We start from the raw sequence: 23,065 nt of genomic DNA, 5'->3' as shown, positions 1-23,065 counted from the left end.
CTGGAAGAGCGGACTGAGGCCCCGGATTCGCTCCTGCTTTGGCCAGCACGGATCCGAGCACTGCCTCCCTCAGCACGAGGCCTGGCGGGTAGGAAGGCAGCAGCGAGGAAACGGGAAACTGACCTCCCTGCGTTTAGCGCTGAACACCCAAGGTCCTCGCGAAACCCGCAGCTCCCGGGAAACCGAGGAGTTCGGTCAGCCGAGCGAATTCTAATTTTCTAAGGTAAATGGGGCATTTATAATTTACTTCTTCATCTTGGCACCTTGGTAAGTCAAATAAAATGATTACCTTGATAATAATGTTTAAATATTTCAAGAGATTCATGTGCTTTGAGTATTTCCAGAAACGTGCATAACCGTTTTGTTGCTTACGGATTGTGGGCGTGAAATAACTGTAGGCGCACGCACGTGTGCGATTGTGTGCTACAGATTGTGTTTGCAGTACCACTGTTCAGAAAAACGAGGTCATACTTTGAGCTTTGACTCCACGCTCACTAGATGGGTAAATGGCTGGAGAGCGATGGGACACCCGGGGTGACGAAGCTGATTGAAACTCGAGGACAAAACTTTGGAGCAGACGCGATGTGAAGGAATCACAAGGTGGATGAACGAATCGCAGCTTCACGGAGCGACTGCGGAGCGGGCGTCTGAACAGGTGCCTCGCCCCGCCCCCCCACCCCATCGTCGAGATCAGGCCTCTGGAACATCCCTAACACGCTTGGACCAGATGTCTTAGAACAAAACAAAGAAATAACCAGGCCCACCCAGGACTTCTGAATCAGAATCTCTGGGGATAGGACTCAAGAAATTCCCTCAGACGATTTTTATATTTAAAGTTTAAGAAGTGCTGTTTTATAACACAAATGCACTCTTATATATACTAGGAATATGGGTAATAAAAAAAATCTATTTAATTTTTCCTATTTAAGAAATCAATCATTGAGCGTGAAGGTTATTCTGGTCTATCACATTTCTTGGTCAGCCTTCAGTTTACATGTATAAATACAAAACATTTGTGATAGCTTACCTACTCTTGAGTCAAGAACCAGTAAGTCAGCAAAATACAAAATAAGCTGCCCAAATGTATGCTATAGATAGGAATTCATAATTATATCCTATACAAAAATATACACATTTGCCAGAAGCAAGTCTACATGTGACTGATTTCTACCATAAATACTTTATACTTGTATAGTTGTATATGCATGTATACATACATATGCATATCTGTATAGACACATATACAAATATACGAATGCACATGCACATGTGTATACACACACATTCTATTCCGGCCTTTAAGAAGCAGAATATCTGTAAAATGTGGCTATATGGTATCCATCCTTCAGGTTAGAGACGGCCACAGCTATATTTTTATTTCTTTGAAGACACCAATTCAAGACCAACACCGTAAGTATTTCAAAAATAGGCAGAGAATGTTGCTATCACTATGAAAACAGACTCTGCTCTCTAATCATGGGTCTCAAAACTGAGGAACGCTGCCCAAACACACCAGTTAGACCCCTGCTCACCTCGCTCACTAAGAATCAGAGGACATTCACCAACTGTGTGCTGCAAACCGATGTCTAAAAAAATATTAGAACTTGGGAAATAAAGTTCAATCTACTGAACTAAAAGATTAATCAAAATCCTTTAAGGGTTGGGCATATACTGTCTTCCTTTTTATTACTATTTCTGTTTTAAAAGGGAAAAGATAAGGCAGGCCTCTTTTCACCTCACATCCAATTCTCAGTCAATTCTTTCCAAAATTCCGAGGGCCAGGGTCTGTGCCAGTGTGACCACTCGGTCTAGCCACATTGGACCCCTTGCTTGGGAGCCCAGGACTTCAGGACGCTAGACCTGGGCTCTAACTTCTGCAGGCACTGACTTCCAGTTTATATTCTGAGTGCTTCAGGACATGATCCACCCTTGAACCTGCCTTTTACGAGCTTCACCCCTTTCTTCCAGGACAGCAGAGTGCTCAGACAGTGCACTATGTCACCATGCCCTTGAATTTCTCGTATAAACCGAAATCTAAGGGATGGAAGGAAGTAAAGAAGAGAGAGAGGGAAGGGGGAAGGAGCCCAGTATTTCCTATCATTAAAATTTTATAGAGATCCGTGATGGAAAAAAGAGACGTTTATTTTTAAATTACTTTAATTTAGAAATAGAAAACATCCTGGAAGAAAAAAATGAGCGAAAAACAAAATATGTAGGCAAACTTTTACTCCATGAGCTTCTACAATCCTCACTTGTTCACCAAACCCCAAGACGAAAAACTCTCAGCCACCACTGTAAAAGAAAGAAAAATGGTCGATTTTGAGTGTATGTAAGATTTTAACAATAATAGTACTTTGAAATGCAGTATACTGTGATTTTATGGAACCAAAACCAATTATGTGAGAACCACACCTATATTACCCCAAGACAGCATAAAAGAGAAGTAACTGAACTTTAAGGTCTTGTTAAAGGTCCTTGGAGATGATGTGACTGCTAGAAAAACTTATAACAACTCAGAACTGTGATTTAGGAAATGTGCTCAATGTAATGTCTTTCTGAACAAGACAAAAAGCATGAATTACATGACAGGATAATAAGTTGAGAAGTTTTTCTAATTTTATGGACAATGTACCGGTTGAAAATAAAAAATGAAGACTAGCACTATGATTCCTGACCATTACGGCTTACCATAAGCACTCAAAATGATTTAATCATAATGGGGAAAAAAAAAAAAAAAGCACTTCAAATTATCAGGCACTCAACACATATCAGCAGATTCTAGCAGCATTCACAAGTCAGGGGACGTGTGCATGAATGAGACGGCAAGCTGGCACGCGAATGGTTTCACGTTTCACGCCGTTCGAGACATTGTCTATTTCAAAGTTTACTTACACGATGATGTTATTAATAGGGATATGGATCAATTTCACAAAAAAGCCAATGAATCCCATTATAGCGAATCCTATTGCTGTTGCCATGGCAATCTTCTGGAATTCTGGATTCAAAACACAAAATTTACATTATTTTTGCAGTGTCACTGCAAGTACAGGGGGAAAAACTAACAGTGACATTAACTTACTGGTGTACAATTCTCCTGATAGTAAACACATAATTTTGAGTAAAACAAAATATGACACTGCAATAATAAACTGGTGGATTTTTAAAATTTCATATTTTATTGATATCTAAGGAAACATAGAAATAAAGTGCATGCCCATGCTAGTGAATACATCAATAAGTAGCGAAATATTTTACCTTCTTGGCAAATGACCAGAATCCCCCCCAAAAAAAAAAACATAGAGAAAATATACAGTATGTCTTAAAATTTTTTAACATTACTAAAAATATTGATTATAAAAGCAGAGAACATAACTTTTTATTAAAAAAAGGTCCACTTTCTTTGATATTATAATGAAGCCAAAAATAAGATTGAAAAATCAAACTGGGTTGGGCACAGTTTGATTTCGTGATGCTTCCCACAGCAGCAACTAAAAATTACAATTGCCATGATCTGTGCATGACTGCCTTCCCTGAAAGTCTAAGCTCCATAAGAGCGAGGACTATTCTCTATATTTTTATATATCATAATATAATGTGTTACATTTTCTGTTATAGTCCCGGCTCCTGACACAGGCAGCAGTCAATAAATAAATAAAAGCAGACACATTCTGGTGCCTTTTAACACATGAATCATGATAAATAAATTAAATTTCCAAGCTGGCACCAGCTGTATCGCTGATTTCATGCTAAGGTTTTGCTGGGGGAGCAGGGGGACGTGGCAGAGCAGGGAGGGCTCCCGAAAGATTTTCCAGAGTGAAAAGACGGAAGATGCTAAAAACTCTGAAGTCATTAAATATGACTTAAGCAAACATAACACGGAAAATAAGACTGTAACAATCTTATACCATCTGAAAACACATAAAAAAGAAAAATGTATGAAGTACACAAAATTTAGAAAGTGACGTTAAAAAGCAATAAAGCAAAATAAATCAAAAAAAGTGGATGAAAGTCATGCAACAGTTATTAAATAGGAAGATATTAATCAAATAAAAGGCTTAGAAAACGCAAAGATTTAACTTTTGCTCTCATTTAAAAACTATTACCTTTTCTATCAGGTTTGGTGCATCTTTTAACCAGTCGAATGGAGTCCTTCACAAACTGCCGACTTGGCTCAACAAACTGCATTACCTGATCCATGATGCTTGTTTTAAACAACAAAGAAGAAAAGATACTCACTGGTATTACTTATCACACTGCAAGGGCTTGTTCAGTCACACCACAATATAAACGAGGCCAGCCAGGAATCCATGCCCAATGTGGGTCAACCCCATCTCACAAAGGAAAACAAAAAAAGGCAGCCCCCAAGTCTTCGATGACACTATTTTTGTAGACTCCAGCAAAGCATTGGATCAAAGGCAACAATACAAGTTTTACCCATCATCATCACTGACAAAGGACGCATACTCTTAAAAGTGGCATCACTATTAGAGCCCAGAGTAGAGGCACACGGGGACTTCAATCCGACCTCCCAAACCACAGCCACACAATTTTTAGAAAAGATTGTATTTGTGTACTATAGACCTATCATTTTTTTCAAAACCACAAGAATCAACCAAACTAAGATCCAGATTCTCAGAAACTATTATGTGAACTTCAACTTCAAACCTTTAGGTTTCGACGCACCTCTTAAGGAAGCAGGGCTGTCTAGTTCATCATACAGGTTCCTTTGAGGAATCTATTATCCAATAGAAACGCCATCTAATCTTAGCTTTGAGAGCCACTGGCACAGGAGTTAAGGCCAGTATATTACTTGTATTTTACTTTATCCCCAGTACTCAGAACAGTGGCGGGGCACATAAACACTCGGTACGTTTTTGTTTTTGTTGAATCAATGAATGAATGCCACTGTCAGAGCAGGTGGTGGTTCAAATCCCTATCTACGACATGTAACCTCTCTAAGCCCCAGTTTCCTCACCCAGGGTAGGCGGCTGGAGGAAAGTACACTAAGAATTCTATAAACATCTGGGCCAAGTGTGCTGGGTCCCTCCGAAAACATTAATGCCAGTTTTCTCAGTATTTCACTTAAGTTTAAACTTTATACAGATATCGCAATGAAAGCTATGGACATTTTCATTCACAATACACAAAACACTGCACTCCAAGTCAGGGGAGGAGACTCAATAGCCCACTAAGATCTCCTGCTCTAGAATGTGGGTTGGTGGCCCCACTTCGCAGCGCAGGCGTGGTGGCAGGCCCGGGGCAGGGCGCAGCTCTTCCAAGGGCGCTCTACACACACGCACCCCAAAGCCGACCCCGAAGGAGCCCCCGGCGGCAGGCCGTCACCTGACTGCAGCGCAGAAGACAGCGGGAGCCCCCGGGACTAAGAATTCACACAGGAGGCCGCAAGTGCGGCGCCAGAAAGCCGAAACCCGCGCCAGGACTTTTCCTACGAGACTTCGCAGCCCCTCTCCCTCGGGGCCGCGGCCCTGGGTCTCCGCCCGCACCCGTGGGTACGCCGGCGGCGGGAGGGGCCGGACCTGGCCTCGGACCCGCTGAGCGAGGGGTCCCTGTCACCGCCCGCCTGCCCGCGAGAGCCGCCTCCGCGAGTCACAAAGGTGCCCACCCGGAGATGGGTCCCTACCTGCTAGTCGACACCTCCGACGCCAGGGACACGTAGCAGAAGAGCGCACAGAGCCACGCCCACCGGAACCGGAAACCGGGGCGCTGGCCTAAAGCCCGCCCACCCCTCCGTTCATTGGTCCGCTGCGCGGAGCCCTCAGTGCGCAGACGCCGCTCGCCGTGCGTGCCGGACGCGCTTCCGGGGTCTGCTGGGGGGTGGGTGACGGGCCTCGCGCTGGGCCTCGGGTGCCTCCTGCGGCTGGAGTTCGGCGCCCACCGAGTTCCTACCCAGCTGAGGCCCCGGTTCCCCGCCCGCCCCGCCGCACCTTGTTCAGGTTCACGGTGCCCGCTCTGCTAGAAGCTAAGTCAGTCTAAGTGGATTCCACTTGTTCGGACGATTTCTCTGTTTCCTGCGGATCACGCGGGCTCGTGTGCCTCTCACTGCCCACACTTTTTGTACATTTTTACTTGTATTGGTCACAGTGAAGAGCAGAAGCTATGTAGTCGTATTCGGCCGACCCAATTCTAAGTAGGCGCCCCACCCACAAAGCCTGGCATTCAGTATCAGTCCTGGGAATGTCGCCAGAATGAAGGCCACGTTTTGGTATACTTTAGGTTTGGTTTGGGTGACTGCTTATTATGTGTTTTGCTGAGATTGTTACGAACCCAGGCATTTGGTGGTAACTGGTGAGCTTTTTCCACTTGCGATTTTATGTTGTTAGAATAAATCATTCTTGAACACTTATGTGCTGAGCACCTACTGTGTATAACACTTTACTAGGTGCCGTGAGTAAACCAAACATTACATGCCCTCCTGGAGTTTATGTTTTCGTAAGGGAATGAGCAATGCAGGGAGGGGGACAGGCACGTAAAGACATGAGTTAATATAAATGCCATGTAGCAAATAAAAGGGTGTGAAGAGAAAGGGGTGGGGGGGCGGGGAAGCAGTGCGATAAAGATAAGATCCCCTTAGATTAGGAGAGGACACATGGGCTGAAATCCTAGGGGTGAAGAGTTATCCAAACACACCGTAGGTCAATTCAGAATTTAAAAGTGACTCTTAGAACTAAGGCTTCCACAAATATATAGCAGGTTTATTCGTAATAGCCAAAGAACTAAAGGTGATTCAGAGGTCCATCAACAGGAAAATGGATTAAAAAAAAGTTCTATATCCGCAATGAAATATGACACAATCGAGAAAAATACACATATGCAACATTGATGAATATCAAAAAACATTATGGCTAGTGAAAGAAGTACATGAAAAGAATGCACACTGTATAATTCTATTTGTAAGAAGTTCTAGATGAGGCAAAGAGATGCATGGTGAAAACACTGAAGGACCGCAGAGTAAATATTTCAGGGTAGGAAGCCATCCAGTCTCTGCTGTTGAAGCTCAGCTGTTGTAGTGCAGAAGCAGCCATCAAGAATATGTAAATGAGTGACCATGACTGTGTTCCAATAAAACTTTATTTACAGTAACAGAGGATCAGATTTGGCCCACAGGCCATAGTTTGCAAACTCATGATCCGTACGATGCTCATCAATGCCTGATCACATAAAAGAGAGAACATCAGACGTGTTTTTGATGTAAGAGAAACACATTACTGCCCGTGAAGCAGCCTCAACGAGAAAAAATAATACAACTTAGTCTCTCAGCAAAACTCCAGAGCTAATTGTCAATTTACAGGAAATGTAGGGACAGAAAAGAATGTTAAATAACACCATCATATACAGTGAGAAATTCCATACAACAGATGACTTAGTTTTCTAAAATATAAAAGGGAATCTAAGAATCAAATATATTTAAAAGGCATATCTACCAAAGACATCCTGATTCAATAAACAATCTGATATTTTATACACACGATTGTATTTATAATATTAAAAATCAGTGTTAATAATTTAGGAGTGATGCTGTATCGTCCCTAAGCTTTAAAGGCACGTGGACTAAGAGTTGCTAATTGGGGGGTAGAGATGATAGTGAACCGGTTTAGCTGGTTTATGAAATGGGTTCTGTGTAATAACGAAGTCGGTGGCTGTACAGGTTTTTGAGGTGACATTTTAATCTCTCAGCTAGAGGCAGACAGGACAGTTTGTCAGTGATTTCTGCCTGACTCCCTGGTTTATGAGGCAGTGCTCCAGACAGCAGAGCGTTTGTAAACAGTATCAAAATCTAACGTTAGACTCTGTACTTAGAGCCAGTTCCATCCATATTTGGACGTGGCTATCTTAATTTTCTTAGTTGTCGACTACATCTTTTTAAGCATTTATTACTATACTTTCGAAATAACATTTTAGGAAAAACAATACATGCTGATGCTTTTTAAAATTCAGACAATACGGATAAATATGCCCAAAATAGTAATCATCCATTATACTTCATGTAGTAAAATGCTTTATTAATAAATGAACCTCCAGTTCTCTCTATGAATATATGCATGTAGAAAGATATCTAGGTAAATAGCTAGAAAAAGAGATAAAATAAAAATATGATTCTATGAAAAATACGTACAAAATGTTGAATTTACTTTTAGTTTAACAAGAAAAATGAACTGATATGAAAATGAAAGAATTTCTAAATTTTTGAGTGTAAAGTAAATTTCTTTACCACATTCAATATTGTTCCTTAATTAATACTCTTAGATTAAAAATGTTCTGAAAAATATTAAGGTTGGAGTTATATGTAGTCTAAAAACTGTTTAAATTTTAGACATTAAAATTGGCACCCTGCTGTAATGAAAAAATTAACACATTTCTTCCTTCCTTACTCCGCTCCCCTCCAATTGCTGTTAGCATTTGGGTATATTCCCTAAATGAGAGATGATTCTTTTGCTGAAGCTGACTTTAATTCTTTTAAAACAATAAAGTAAAAATTGTAGGAGGTCACACTCCTATTCACCTTTCCTGCATTAACACACCTTTGAAACACCTGAAGTAAAGCTCTTCCAGAGCCTTCGAAGGCATGACCGCCCTCGGGAGAGTGCGCGCTCTCGTTAATGCCCTATGATCCGTCCCCACCAGCTTTCTCTCACCTCCCCAAGGTCCCTCAGTTCCCTCCTCAGTTCCAGACGCATAGAAGGAGCGGCAAAGCTGTCATTCTCGGGAGCATTTGCGATCTGGCTTCCTGGCAATGTCAGTTTAGCTCAAATAAACTTATGAAAATTCTATTTAGGTGTGGACATCCTTACATCAACAGAGGGCATTTAGACGTGCTAAAAAGAACAAGGGTGCCTATTTTTATCAGGAGCATCCAAGTCAGACACAAGATGGCGATATTACTCCAAGAAAGCAAAGGCGTGTGAGCCCGCCTCATCCCAGGCCCACCTGACAGCCGTGGGCCTTTCAGCACGAGTGGCGGGGAATGACGTTTAGAAGGAAAGGCCGCGTCGACTTGAGCTCACGTCAGGGGAGTGGGCCGGGGCTTCCTGGGTAGACGGGGTCTCCGTTTACTGCAGCCACCGTTGCGCCTCCTGCCAGGCGATGTCCCACTGCCGTTGAATGCAAACCGGGCCGACTGGCCCCGCCTCGCGAACGGGCGTGAGCCCTGCACCTGGACCGACCTCAGCCGTTCATCCTCCGCTGTTCGAACCAGAATGCACGACTATTTTTCTGTAAGAGAAACAGGCTGGACTTGTCCGAGTGCCTCCTGTTCATCCCCAGACCGTTAGGTCCATCTCAGCCGCAGTCTGTCCGGGGTGGGTTTGGGCAGCAAGGGTGACAGTGAGGTCGTTCCCACCACGTTGAGGCCAGTGTCGGCAGTGCTGACTACACGCTTCTAAATTAGCCAAATAAGAGAGAGTGTGGCAGCGGAGGGGCAGCGTGTGACGCTGAGGGGCGTGACTGACCCTGCAGGGCAGACTGGGGACCGAACCCGGCTCCGAGGGTGTCTCCTCCTCAGAATCTTCCCGGGCCTTCGGTCAGCATTCTCGCTCTGCTGTATAAATAGAAGTCCTTGGGATGGCGCTGATTGACTTGTAAAATTAACAGGATTTATTTTCATCTTGTCAATAAAAACCCTACAGTAGGCAAAGGAATCAGCAGTGTCCACGGGGACACCTCCCCCACCCCCCGCTGGCATCGGTTTTCTCTACGACATGGAATCTGTTCTTCGGGGCTCCTGGGGACGAAAGAATGACTCATAATGGAGGAATTACACAAATTAGTTCATTACGTATTTCTACAAGTCAAGTAATCCGTTGCGGTCATTTTAAAGCAATTTTCTTCAACTAATGATTAGTTGAAAATCTTAAATTCTCTGAAGCTTTACACCCTTAGCTACTTTTTTCCCTACAACGGTCTTCAACATCACCTTTTCCCCATTTTTTCCTACTTTCGTCCTTGTCCTTCTTGGGCTATTGAGTGGTTTTGTTGTGTTTTGTTTTGTTGTGTTTTGTCTTGTTTTGCTTTATCCTTTCTTCAGTCACCTCTAAACCATTAGTGCAACTCCACAGTCAATCCATTACTCACACTTTACTTTTTTTTAATCTCATCTATAACATAGCTTTGACTGTCATTGAACTATAAGCTTCAAGCCACACCTTGAATCACCTCTGTAGCCACACGTAAGACCTCACTTGTCACTAACTGCAATACGGTTCCCTGACACGCGACTCACCCGCACGTCCTGTGTCCCCAGCCCCCAAGCCCTTGGTGTTTTCTTGGTTGCGGCGTCACGGTGGACATCATCCACGTCCCCGCCCATGGTCACGTGAGCCTTCGTCTGGCCCACACTGTCACTCGCCACCACCCTCCGTGTCCAAACCTAGTAGCGCTTCTTTAAGACCTTTCCCCTCTTCCACGTCTTCCTTCTAAGCAGAATAATTACAGCCTCATCGCTGGTTTCCATAAAGCTCAGCAGTCACCGTTGGTCACCAGCTGGAAGGCACTGAATCCTTAGTTTCTTCAGGATTTTCCCTCAAGGACACCCTAAGCCTCTCCTAGGAAATGTGACCTCTTCAATAAGTCTCTAATTTGATTATCCTGTAATTACAGGGAGTATGTTGGGACAAACTTAGATATTTCTTATCTATAAAGAATGAGTAAGAATTGAGGAATCAAAGCTCCGGAAGTGAGGCGTGGGGGATGCGTGGGAGACCGAGGGCAGTGTGGCCTGGGTTCAGGCTTCAGCTCCGCGACTTTAGCTTCAGATTCCTTGTCTGTAAACTGAAGACAATATGTCACCCAAAGAGGTGACACGTTAATACTTAGAAGCACTGGACTTTTATACTTGAAAAGTAAAATGTCAGTAGTAGCTTTAAATAGCAGGTTAAGGAAATAATACAGAAATGCTGTAAAGAAATACACAGCATCTGCCAAAGAACAGAGCTGACAGCCATTCTTGAAGGAAACCGGAAAGTCTGGAAAGGAGAGAGATTATGGCCAGGTAAACACCTTAGACACGACGGAGCCACGTACACAGCACCGTGTGACTCCTCAGCTTCTGAAAAGAGAAGGTTTTTCCAGATGGAGAAAGAAAAACGAAGGTTTGTGGATTTTTTTAATGGACTTCAAAAAAAATCAGCCTAAGACTCATCTCTCGCTTCTGCCCAGTGACTTCTAGGTCTGAAAGCATTTTCCAGCCACTATTAATTATTTAAGAGAACATTGTGGAAAAACAGAGGTGCACAAACCTTTCTGCAGATGCCGCCGCCTGGACCACCAGACTTACCTGGGCATGGGCTTTGCGAGGACGGCAGAGGTGATTAGAAACTGCCACCTGCGTCTCCTGCAGACAACAAAGAGGTTTTTTTAAGTTGGTTTAGGGTTTCGGAGACCATTCGGTCCACCATTTCATTTAGCAGAGAGGAAACTCAAGCTCAGCCCAGCCGAGTTGGACCAAGTCCTGCAGCCTCTGAATGGCAGAGCCAGGCCCGGAGCCCAGTTGAGCCGGCTCCTGGTCCAAAACCCTCCGCTGCAGCCCAGCTGCCCCTCTGCAGCACTGAGGGGGTGGGGGCGCACTCATTCAGATGCAAATGCTTCGTGAGCTCCTTTAATGGGGCATTTCTCATCTCACTGGCTCGAGCCTGCTGTACAGAGTAAATGAGTGTGGAGACCGAGGTGACAGTCATCAGCTCCCTCCCAAAGCACCACCGTTTTCCCTTTGTTTCTCTTTGCGATGGCGAACCCTGGCTCCTTCCCCCTCAACAGCCTGAGCCGGAGACAGCAGTCCTCCTAACTGGGTTCACGTGCCCCGGTGGCCGAGACAAGAGTGAGGCTGAGGTTCCTGAACTCAGCGCAGCTCGCGGGGAGGGGGGGGGGCCTTGCCCATCCTGCCTCTCACCCCTCCTTTGGGAATTGGTCCAAGGGATTGGGAGAGAGAATTGGTTGCTAGGGGAAACAGTGCGCAGCTGGGCTCAGTGGGGGGTCTGGGGAGTCTCACAAAAGCTAGCCACATCTGCAGGTTCAGATGGTGAGGGACGTGGGGGGCCGTCCAATATTCAGCCACTGGAATAAGTCATGGCCAACACGTACCTTAACAAAGTCTTTCGTTTATTCATCAACAATGCATAAATTCATCAATTATTTATTGAAATCATATTATATTCCGGAAATTCCATCAGGTCCTGGGGACGCACTTCCTGCCCCTTGGTCTAGAAAGGGAGACAGACAAGTGAGCAAGTGGCTGCGATGAGCTGTGACAGGTTAGACAACGTCCAGGTGCTCCAGCACAGAGTGGCAGGTAGCCCCGCCTTCGGAGTCGGGGCCGGCTCTTTGGAACAGGTGACATTTAAGCGGAGACCTGAAGGATAAAGGAGGCTGTGTAGGTGAACAGGCGGGACGCGGCGTTCCTGGCGGGGCCAGTGCAGGCGACCCGGGGCCGGAGCGCGAGGAGCGGGGCGCGCGTGGAGGAGGGGCAGAGGGGGCGCGGGGACGGGAGCCCCCGCGGCCACGCCGGCGCCCTTCCTCCCTCGCCCGGAGACTGGGCACCTTATACCCACCTCCAGGAAAGCGGCGCGCCGCCACCCGTCCCCAGAAGCCTGGCCTCGTGACCTTTGGAGGGCTGCGCACAGACACGGTACAGAGAGGATGGCACAGGTGGGGCGAAGGGATGGGGTCCCTGTCGGGCCGAATGCGTTCTGGAGGACGGGCCTGGTTTCCGGTCCGGTCACTCCGTGTGTCTCAGAGCCGGAGCGAGATGGCAACGCAGGTGGATTCTCTCAGCCGGCAGCGATGGATCTCAGCAGCGACGGGTTAAACGAGGTCGCGGTTCGCGCTCCTCCCTGAAGTCAGGCCGCGCGCGGGCAGTCCGAGGCCGGGCGGCAGCTCCACAGTGGCACCTGGGTCCCGCTTTGTGTCTGAAGCGTCACCGTCAGTTCGTGGCTCTTACGTTATGGCTGCTGCAGCTACAGCCATCTCACCTGCGTCCTGGCGCCGGGCTGCGCCAGGTGCGTAACGGTCCCTTGGGGAAGCGTGGCGCGTCCTCCCGTCTGTCGCCGGCCGGCCACGCAGGCGCACTGCAGAGCTCCCCGCGGGACTTCTCAGCCTCGCTGCAGGGCGCCGCGGCTGGTGACAACCTCGGGACCACCGGCCCTGAGGGACCGCTGCACGCCCAGCGGTCGCTGCCCGTTATTCCAGCGCTGCTGTAGGTTCGGGCCTTTTAAATTGTTATTATTTACTTTTTAACCTTTTACATAATCTCAGACTTACAGAAAAGTTGCGGAAGTGTCACGACGCGTTGCCATCTGCCCTTCCCCCAGCTTCCCAGCGCGTCAATGTCCCGTACAAATAACCACGAGGGGACTATCGACCCCCGGCCCCGGGAGGGGCAGAGCGCGGCTGGTGGTCCGCGCAGCGCGCTCGGGTGCGAAGTCCCGCCGACGCCCCTGGCCCGGCGTCCGGTCCCCGACGAGTTGCACGGAGTTGTCACGGCCACTCGGTCTCCTCCAGCATCACGACAACACCCGACAACAACGACATGTGCCTCCTACACGCGTCTCGTCCGAAGACCTGCGAGACCTGTATTTCCCAATACTAGTGATTTTAACCTGGATCTTTTGGTTAAAGTAATGTCTGCCAGGTCGCTCTCAGTACTCAGTAAGTACCCTGTGGGGGCAGGACTTGAACTACAGACATCCTGTTTCCCGTCGCACCCCCACCTGGGTCGGCGCGTACCCGTGGCTTCCGCCTGCGGCGTTTCCGCCTCGTGTTGGGCAAACGGCGGTCTCCGCTCGGATCCCGTGCAGCGCCGTCAGGGTGCGCGGCCTGAGGTCAGGCTTGGGCACCTTGGGAGTTCACTCTGCACACCGTCATCCCACTACTTGGTCCTCGATCCTTGACCAACGACAGACCACTCCGCGGCTGTCACTCGAAAGCCAGCCGCGGGAGATGGCACTTTGTCCCAGGTCGTCACCGCTTGTACTTGGTCTTCTGCCTTTCTCCTTCTTTCTTTTTGGAGCTAGACTCCAGGCTCTGTCCCTGGACTAGATCAGGATCCGAGGTTCTGGACTTGGCATCTTTCCGGCACCCTATCGTCTCTCCTCGTCGGTTCGTTGAATCCGGCGTGCTCCTCGGTGACTCCCAGCTCTGCTCAGACCTCTGAGCCTGGAGCGCGCGGCAGACTTACGCATGCGCTTCCCTCTTCCGGCGCCTGCCCTGCTCATCCCCACGTCGGCCGAGGCGTTCCCTAGCGATTTCCCTCGGAGGAGCAAGAGCCAATGTCAGGTTATTTAACTGCTTGGGAATTTCGTGGGCATAGTCCAATTGAATAAGTGATTATTTTGTCATTAAAAAACTATGCTGCAGTGAATTGGTTATTATCCTGGGAAGTATGAAATTAAGGAAAAGAGTAGCTGAGGCAAGTCCCACTAGGAGTGTATCATAATCTCCTTGGAGAGCTGGGCATAATATTTTCGTGTTTATCAAAAGAATGCATGACTCAAAGAAGGCTGAGAAAGAGCGTCTAAGCACAAACTCAGCTATTTTCAAAATTTAAATATGAACATAGGAGAAACAGGGCTGGAGCTAGGGAGTCAAGCTGGATCGAGCAGCTACATAGATGAAAAGGGGAGAAAATGACAATAACAATAATTTTTTATTGAGTTCTCAGGACGCGCCAGGCACCGTGCTGGGTTCTTAGCAACTACTAACTCATCGAATCATCCCCACGGCCCCGTGAAGCAGGGACCGTTACCGTCCTCTTTCAGACCGTCGGTTCAGTGGTGAAGTGAGCAGAAGTGCCCGGCAGAGGGGAAAGAGCCAGCACCGCCCCGGAGACCTCTGACCCCAGAGCCCTCAGCCTCATTTGAGCAGCCGTGACAGGCCGGTGTGAAGTCGAAGGCGGTTCGCTTCGGTGCTTGGGCCGCCTGCCTGGGTCAAAACATGGTGAGAAAGTGAATGATGAGCTTCCTTGGTCAGTGTTGTTGGGCCAGAGCTGCTGATGACTCACCGCTGGCCACGACCTGAACTCGTGCACCTGGACAGTCATGCGCCTCATAAGGCCGTTTAGGCCAGTGACGGACCACGTGTACCATGGCGGTCCCATAAGGTTATAAAGGAGCTGAAAAATCCCTGTCATCTAGTGATGCTGCAGCCATCACAAAGTCGTCGTGCAAAGGCTGCAAAAGTCAACAAGGCCACAGCTGAGATGACAAGCAGCTTCAGCCTGGGCGCGGGTGACATCGAGGAGCTCCTCGAGGTCACTCCTGAGGAACTGACTGTGAGGCATCGTCGGAACCAGAACACACAGCTGAAGAAGATGCAAGAGAAAAGGAAACTGCAGAAGAAGAAGACAAGAGCCCTGAAGAAAATTCGCAGTGAGGAGTTAGCAGAAGCTTTTGCAGACCACGACGGGCTCCTCAAAACGTCTGAAAACATGGACCCCAACACCGAAATGTTATCATGAACAGGGAGCAGTGTTCACGGCGCAGTGTCTGCTTACAAGCACATCTGTGATGGAAAAACAAACAAACAAACAAACAAACCAAGCAAACCCCCAGGGACGCACTTCTGAAAAGAGTGACACTTCCTCAAGAAGAGCCTGAGGCAGGTGCTTCAGGAGGCATTCCGGGAGAAGGCGTCCCTGTCACGGGACATGAGAGCTTCATGCTTGTTATTGCCACTCGAAGCCTCCTAGGGGGATGGGAGGTAGAGGCGGGAGACGGTGACATCATGACCCTGACCCCGTGGGGGCCGAGGCTCCTGTGCGTGTTTGTGTCTTAGTTTTCAACAACAAAAAAAAGTTTAAAAAGTAATTTAAAAAAATTAATAGAAAAACTTACAGAATAAGGATATAAAGAAGATATTTTTGTGCAGGTGTACAATGTGTGTGTAAAACTGTTATTACAAAAAAAGTTGAAAAGTTAGAAAAAAATTTAAAAGTTTATAAAGTAAAAAAGTTACAGTAAGCTAAGGTTCATTTATTGCCAAAGAAAGAAATTTTCTTTGTACAAGTTTGGGGCGGCCTGAGGGTCGGGGGTTTATAACAAAGCCCACAGTCGGGCGCGGCCAGGCCCTCGGGCGTCAGTCACGTCGGCTCACGCTCACTGCCTCGCTCGCTCACCTCGAGCAGCTTCCGGTCCTGCAGGCTCCGTTCGCGGTCAGTGCCCCGGGAAGGTGTGCCATCACCTTTCCTGCCATGTTTTCACTGTCCCCCTTCTGTGTTTACCTATGTTGAGACACAAACGCCATTGTGCTGCCCTCGCCTGCGGTACTCAGTACAGTAAGACGCTTACAGGTTTGCAGCCCGGGCCAAGAGGCTACGCCGCACAGCCCAGGTGCGCAGTAGGCTGTGTGTGTGTGTGTGTGTGTGTACATATATACACACATATATATTGCTTCAAATATGATATTTTATAGCATGTTTTAATACCTGATAGAGATACTTATCTTTTGTTATACTTTTTCTCAAAATATTCTTTTTTTGCCCCATGAGACACCATTTTTATTTGAAAGAGTAATTGACAGACAAATCGTGGTGATTCAAAGGAGGGCCTTGGGTCTCGAGCCTGACCAAATTCCTGCGCAGGGGTAATGACCCGCGACGTGCAGAAGAGGGAGCCATAGCCCCGAAAAGTCAGGGAAACGCGAGGAAACTTCGCGGGGCGGGAGCAAGATCCCAGCTCAGGTCCGTGTGGCCGGAAACTCCGTTTTTCCTCCGCTGTCACCTGCCTTTGTGACGTCCTTACAGTTATGCAGGGCTTTAAAACCCTTCCACAAGGGCGTCCCTCCGACACAGGGCGTGCTCCGACCCGCGCGCTTCGGGGACCCGCGCACGGTCCGTGTTCTCCCAGCTCGGGTTCAGAGTTCCTCCCGCGACGCCTTTGGGTGGCCGCCGTGCTCCTCACCCAGCGCTATGAGGACGCATGTCCACGGGCGCCGCCTCACCCCGCGGCGGCCTCGCGGCCACGCGAGTCGCTTCAGCCGGCCACGCCCAGCGCCCGGCCGCGCCCCAGCCGGGGACCGGCGGCCACGACGCAGGAAGGCGCCCCGTTCTGTCCCGAGCCAGGTGGCTCTCTCCCCTAACGTCCTGCCCGCACCCCACTTCGCGGTCCGGGGTCCTCTCCCACCGGTGTCCCTAACGCGCCTGCGCTCACCGGTCCCCTCTCTGCCTCTGTCACTCGCATGGAAACAGGGAAAAGCCGCTGTCGCCTGGGCGGATGTTCTGCGTGAAGGCCCCCCCGCCCCCCACCGCCAGGCTTCGTAATCCCACCGCGGCCGAAGCGTCCGTGAAGGACGGGCCCCCGCACTCAGGACCAGTGCCCCCCGCTTTGTTAACCCGACCCCGGCCCCTCGCACGACAGTCGTCAAGGCAACGCCGACTCGAGCCTGCGTTTCGTCCGGCTTCGAGGGGGGGCCGTGTGAGCTCTGACTCGGCCCCGCGGGTCAGGAAGGCAGATGCCGTCGCGGGCTCCGCGCACGACCGGACCCGACTTACGCTCGGCGCCTCTGCCAGGGCCCGGTCCACGGAACCGACCGGCCGCGCGCGCGCCGCAGGCAGGTGGATCGGCGACACGCGCGATGAAGCGCGCGACGCGGGCGGTCAGGGGACGCGCACGCCGCCGCCCTCGGGTTTCGCGTCAAAACGTCGGCGCATCATGTCACACTGCGAACCCCTCGTGTGCTCGGTCAGTTGCGCCAAACTAACGCGGACCGTGAACGCGAAGCCGACCTTGGGGTCCGAGGCCATTTGAATTCTGCGCCGTTTCTGTATTTTTTCTTAGAATTGCCACCCTGAGCGGTAGGTTCGGGAGCGAGCGGGAAGGTCACTGTGGAAAGGTCTGGAAGAGAGAGAGGAGGTCCAGAACCGGGCCTGAGGGTGACGAGTCAAACCGGAAGCAGGGGTCTTTGGGTACAAAGGGGGGAGGGGAGGGGGGCCAGCAGACGTCTTGAACTTGAACTCGGTTCGTGCCGTTTGGCCACAGTGTAGGAAACTGTGCTGAACGCTGGGAAGAGGCCGGGCCTGCCCGGGGCCCAGCGCCCGCAAATCCCGCCCCAAACGGGTGAGCCCCGTGGTGGCCGAACCTGGCGGCTCTGAATCAGCTCCGTTTAAAATGCCGAGCCGGTCCGTCTCCCCCGAGCTTTGCGTGCCTGTCTCTCTGCGTGCGCGCCGTGGGCTTTCGGTCCTCATCACACGGAACCGGTCGCAACGCCTAAGACTTCTGCACCTGAACGCTGGACACCGCTCCCCACCCACCCAGCCGCGGGACTGTACGGAGTCACCGTGTCCCCTCTTGAATCCGGACCCCACGGCCAGGGCCTGTTCTTTCCTGCCCTGCTTCGCCGCAGGGAGCGCCGGAGGCCTGAGGGGCAGGAGCGTCCCTGGCCCCGAGTGGGTGTGAAACGTGCAAAACGCGCACCGATCAAGCCCCGCCCCTGCCGCAGCCCCAGAGAGGGGGGTCAGAGGCGCTGGCATCCTGGCCCCTGCCTTGCTTCAGTCACTTCCAAACGGGTCAGACAGGAGGCGCGTGCTGCTAGATTTTATGTAACATGATACGTGATAAGAAGCAGATTATATCACAAATTTGCTTTTTAAGTATTTTCGCAGGAGAGTGCCACCAAAAAATGCGCGTTCTCCGAATTCGGCCCACCTCCCGTTTCATTTAGTTCTTCTAATCGTCTTTGCTCAGAATTATATCTAAATTTTCCTCAAGCCCCCTACTCAACGCTCCTCACTAACTTCAGCAGGTTCCTTTGCACCCTGCTTCGTAAAGAAAGGCGAGAGCGGCAGGCGTGGTGACCTCCAGCCTCCCCCCAACTCCCGGGGGCGCCACACCTGCGCGGTTTCCCGTTTCTACTTTTACAGATAAGACCTGTGCCCATAGCTGTGTCCCTTCCTACGCTTTCCTGGACTTATTCCCCAGTTAATTCCTGTCTCTCCTGGGGCTCAGGCTCTCTTCGGGATCGCCCCCTCCCTCCCCGCACCCCCCAGCCCCCCAGCTGCAGTGTGGCTTCCTACAGTTCTGTCTCAGGTCTTGAGTTCTTAGCTCTCTGCACACCCTGCTAACCCTTAGTAGATGTCACGATCGCTTCTTGGGCTGAACAGCACCTCCTTCTGAGGACTCTCACACATTTACCTCGAGCCGCACCCCACTTTCCCCAAGCATCCGAGAAATGGACCTCGTTGTCTCCCAGGCCTCACCTGCACATGTCTCTTCGGCGACTCACGTGGACTCCTCACGTCCCTGTTCACCCCACGCTCCTTCTGCGGGGACGGGCCACGCCCAGGTCTAAAGCTCAGAACCTGGGAGCTGCGCCTTTTCCGCCTCCTTTCTGCGCCCGTCAAGTCCCTCAGCTGTGCTTCATAAACATCTCTCCTAGCGGAGCCTGGTTCCCGGAGCCGCGCTGCGCGCCGACCCGGCCCCCTAACGGAAGTCCCCGGACAATTCGGCGGCCTCTGAAATAACGCCCGGCGCTCCCGCCTGGTCCCCCGTCCGTCTGCCCTTCCCGCTGGTGTCTGAGTGCTCACCGTGAACGACTCTGTGGCTGGCCGACGACGTCACACGCCTGGCCGTCGCCCGCAGGGGACACTTCAGGCATCACGCTGCTGGCTCCTTTGGCCCGTCTTTGCCGCCCATGCCTGGTAATTTGTGACCCAGCAACACGGAACTCCTTGGGGTCCCCAAATTGCCCTGCCCTCCCTACCGCTTTCCTTATTCCCCTCCCTCATTGCCCTGGCCAAATGCTACTTTAAGACTCCACTAAAATGTCACTTCCCCCGGGGACCTCCTTCCCGGTCGTACAGACCGCGTGGGGCTTCCCTCTGTATTTTCCTCCGAATCCATATGGAATGAAAACAATGACATAATTGATTTTTCCCATGTCTCATTACATGACTCCCGGACTACCCCCTCAGCAGCCTCGAGTCCCCCGAGAGGAGTAAATATATTTCTTTCATTTGTGCACGCCTCGCATCTGGCAGAGCCACTGTCACAAAGCAGGCACGCTGTGATCATTTGTGGGATTAATGAAACACTAACCCTTTCTCTTGGGGGCGATATCCTTCTGCCTTTACGACAGGTAGGAATTGCAAACTTTGAGCTTTTAGCCAGTTGCTTGGCAGTAGAGGTATAGAAAAGATGTTTCCTCGTGGGACAGAAATGAGCAGATCACATCAGCAGGAACCCATTCTCCCCTGTGCAGGACCCTGGTGCCACTGGGAAGTTAGGGTGGCGCGAGGTCCTCACCGCAACGGGCTCAAGTTCACGGGCATTCGCTCTGCTACGCTGTGTGCTGAGTACACGCCCACACCCACGCCCTTCTGAGTCGGGTCGTTATTTCTTAACAAATGAAACTTGCAGTGGGCTTCCTGGAAGTCCTTTAGAGCAGGAAATAGGGCATGATTTGTTCCTTCTAACTTTCCTTGTAAAATAACCAAGAAGATGGAAAAAGCACAGAGATAAAACCCACCGCGGCTCTGGCACAGAAGAGAAGACCTATGATAGGCCAGAGTCGGGGAACAGTTTAATTACAAAACCCTCGAGGTCCGTGTCAGGTTCTCCATCAGCCGGGAGAGCTCGGCTGCCTGCCGCGGGCCGTGAGCTCTGGACCACATGCTCGGTGGGCAGTCCGCTGGACGTCCGTCTCTCCGCTGTTTGCGCTCGGCCTTTCATGCTGCAGTCCTTTGTAGCATCTTTCCTTTGCGCTGAAACAAAACCTCCCTTTTTTTTTCTCGTTACAGTAAATTTGGGCCATTCTCTCAGATACTACTCAGTATGTCGAGCTTTCCACCAGGGATAAAATTACTTGAATAATTAGCCTCATTCTTCTTGCAACTGCCCTCGGATTGCGACCCGATGTCTTTACGCCCTTCCCTCAGATGCGCGCGCCTTCGTGGCTCAGATCATCAATTATTCTATGTCGTTATCCATGTTTTCAAGACCAGGGCCAGGTTCTCCTCGATGGTAGAAGTCTGCGAAACCATTTCCTTCAGTCCCTTACGTTGCCGGGCGCTACTCCTCTGAGCACCGGCTTTCTGCGGGCTGAGTCTCTCTGACCAGGATGATTGGCAAGGTCAGTGGGGAAGCTCCCATCTTGCCGTCCTGCCCCAGATTTCCTCGTGTGGAGTCCAGCTCTGCATTAGCAGCCTGCCTGAGCCCACGGCAGGTGAGTCGGGAGGAGCATACTGTATTCTTATCTCTCTCTCCTGACGCACATCGCAGCTGAGAAGCGCCTGACTGGGCCCTTTCTCTCCCTAATTACCCAACCCGGCCTCCCGGCACGGTGCGCTTAGTGGATGCCCTCGGTGGATGCCTTCCTGCTTCCTGCTGAGTCTGCGCGGCCAGGAAGGTGACTCAGACTTCCCACAAGGTGGCTGGCGGACTCTCTGCTCGTACAGATCAGCAATGTCCCGGCCTGCTGCTGCTCGTCCGCTCCTTCTCCTTAGCGAACTTTGAAACCACATTAAGGATCCACGAAAATCCAGAATCCCTGTGCTACGTCCTCTCGCGCGCTGGGTGCACTCAGGGCAATAGGCTTGACGTAGACCCTTTTTCTTACCCCAGGGCGATGTGATCACCCTGCGGTAACTCTCTAACTTTTGCATTCCTTCTCTTGTAGTTGCCTGCAGTGGTGTAAACAGGGTTTGTTTCTTTGTTGTTTTTTTTTTCTTTTTTCCTTTTTTTTTTAAACGTGGCTGAAAATCATTAAATAAAAATACGCTATTTAAAATATGGTGACGGGCAGATCTGTTTCATCATAAAATATTGTGGAAATAAAGGCCGGCAGAATAAATTAAAATGGATAGATAAATCTAGTCTTACACAGTAAGGGGGGGGGGGAATCAAACCGTGCACTTTTAGTTTTTGAAGCAACAAGATGAAAGACAAGCTATCTTCTTCATAACCAAATTGTTTCCCATTGTGTACTTGAATGTACTGCAGTTTCTTTCTTGCCGAGGGGGGGAGATGGCGGGGCCAGGCCAAGGTGTTACTGGTGCGTGTAAAAACCCGGGCTTCCAGAATTAAAAGGCGGAGCCCTGACTTGCTGCCTTGGCCGATTTCTGTGGTGTCTTTTCAAGCTATGAACTGTTTAACAACCAGCTCACGAAATTCCTGCGCAACCCTGGGAGGGTGTCTGCTCTGGGATGCCCACCGTCTCTCTCTGTTTACCGCACCCAGGCAAGGGTCCCCAAGGGCGCGTGGTCGCTGCAGAGGCCCCGCGGGCCGCAGCGGTGCGCGCGTCTGACCAACGCCTCGGTGATTCGGGGGCCACAGCAGGTCGCGACGTCGGCGGCTTCCTCGTTCCACGGGCTCCGTGCTCCCTGTGTCGCTCTTCTGCGTTCCCGCAGCTGGCAGAGACACGGGCGCCCCTTCCACGAACTTCCACGACACAGCTGTTTCGCTCAACGCCTCGTCCCGGAGCCGCCTAGGACCTCCTGCTCCCCGCAGGCGCCTGTCCCTTGTCACCCCCGTGGCTGGTGCTCGTGGGGCCCGGGCGGGCACGTGTGTCGTGAAGACGGCTGACCCCAGGGGCCTGCTCGCCCCCCGGGCTGTGCTTCCAGGGGCCGCGGGGGCCCCGCGCTGTCCGCGGGGCTCCGTGCGCCGTGCAGGCCACGGCCGCCTTTGCCAGGCGTCTGCTGCGTCGCGTCCACCTTGCAGGGTGGGGCCGGGCACGTTGAATCCCAGTGACACAGAGTTCTCAGAACAGGGCTGTCACGACGCGGTCCGGGCGGCGGCACCGCGTCCTCCCCCGCCGTGGTTGGGCGGCGTTACTGCTCGACGGCGTCATCCCCAGGCCCCGTTAAGCCGCAGGCCTTGGACACATACCGCGTTTGAGTGGGAGCCACGCGAAGTGGCATCGCCGTCTCTTCCGCCTCAGCTGGCGCTTGCAGGAAGGGGACGCCGCACTTCGCAAACTCAGAGCGATGCGGCGCAGGACGGAGTCGGAGCTGGCCCAAGTCGCCGTCACTAACAAAGGTAGCTCACTGTTCCACTACCTTTCAGAGAGGCTAAAAGAAAACAATCAAATTAATGAGCTCGGGGCTCTCTAATGCCCTGGGAGTCCGTTA

General features: G+C 50.5%; 1 protein-coding gene and 1 long non-coding RNA gene across 2 annotated transcripts; both read right to left on the bottom strand.

Annotated features, from left to right (window-relative positions):
* Positions 1-2,139: 2,139 nt before the first annotated feature.
* Positions 2,140-5,765, bottom strand: SEC61G (SEC61 translocon subunit gamma). Its single transcript, XM_016127357.2, has 4 exons — positions 5,642-5,765; positions 4,104-4,201; positions 2,893-2,995; positions 2,140-2,292 (listed from the first exon to the last, which is right to left on the bottom strand). The coding sequence occupies exons 2-4, from the start codon at positions 4,195-4,197 to the stop codon at positions 2,283-2,285; spliced, it is 207 nt and encodes a 68-aa protein (XP_015982843.1). The 5' UTR covers positions 4,198-4,201; positions 5,642-5,765; the 3' UTR covers positions 2,140-2,282.
* Positions 5,766-6,692: 927 nt separating this feature from the next.
* LOC118610722 lies at positions 6,693-21,418 on the bottom strand. Its single transcript, XR_004953971.1, has 3 exons — positions 19,199-21,418; positions 11,291-11,347; positions 6,693-9,739 (listed from the first exon to the last, which is right to left on the bottom strand). It is a non-coding gene; the product is annotated as an uncharacterized LOC118610722 (long non-coding RNA).
* Positions 21,419-23,065: the final 1,647 nt, after the last annotated feature.

The sequence above is a fragment of the Rousettus aegyptiacus genome, unplaced genomic scaffold, assembly GCF_014176215.1.
Source record: "Rousettus aegyptiacus isolate mRouAeg1 unplaced genomic scaffold, mRouAeg1.p scaffold_m13_p_13, whole genome shotgun sequence".
Taxonomy (NCBI): domain Eukaryota; kingdom Metazoa; phylum Chordata; class Mammalia; order Chiroptera; family Pteropodidae; genus Rousettus; species Rousettus aegyptiacus.
Note: the sequence above shows the minus strand (reverse complement) of the source record. Positions and strands in the feature narration are given on the sequence as shown.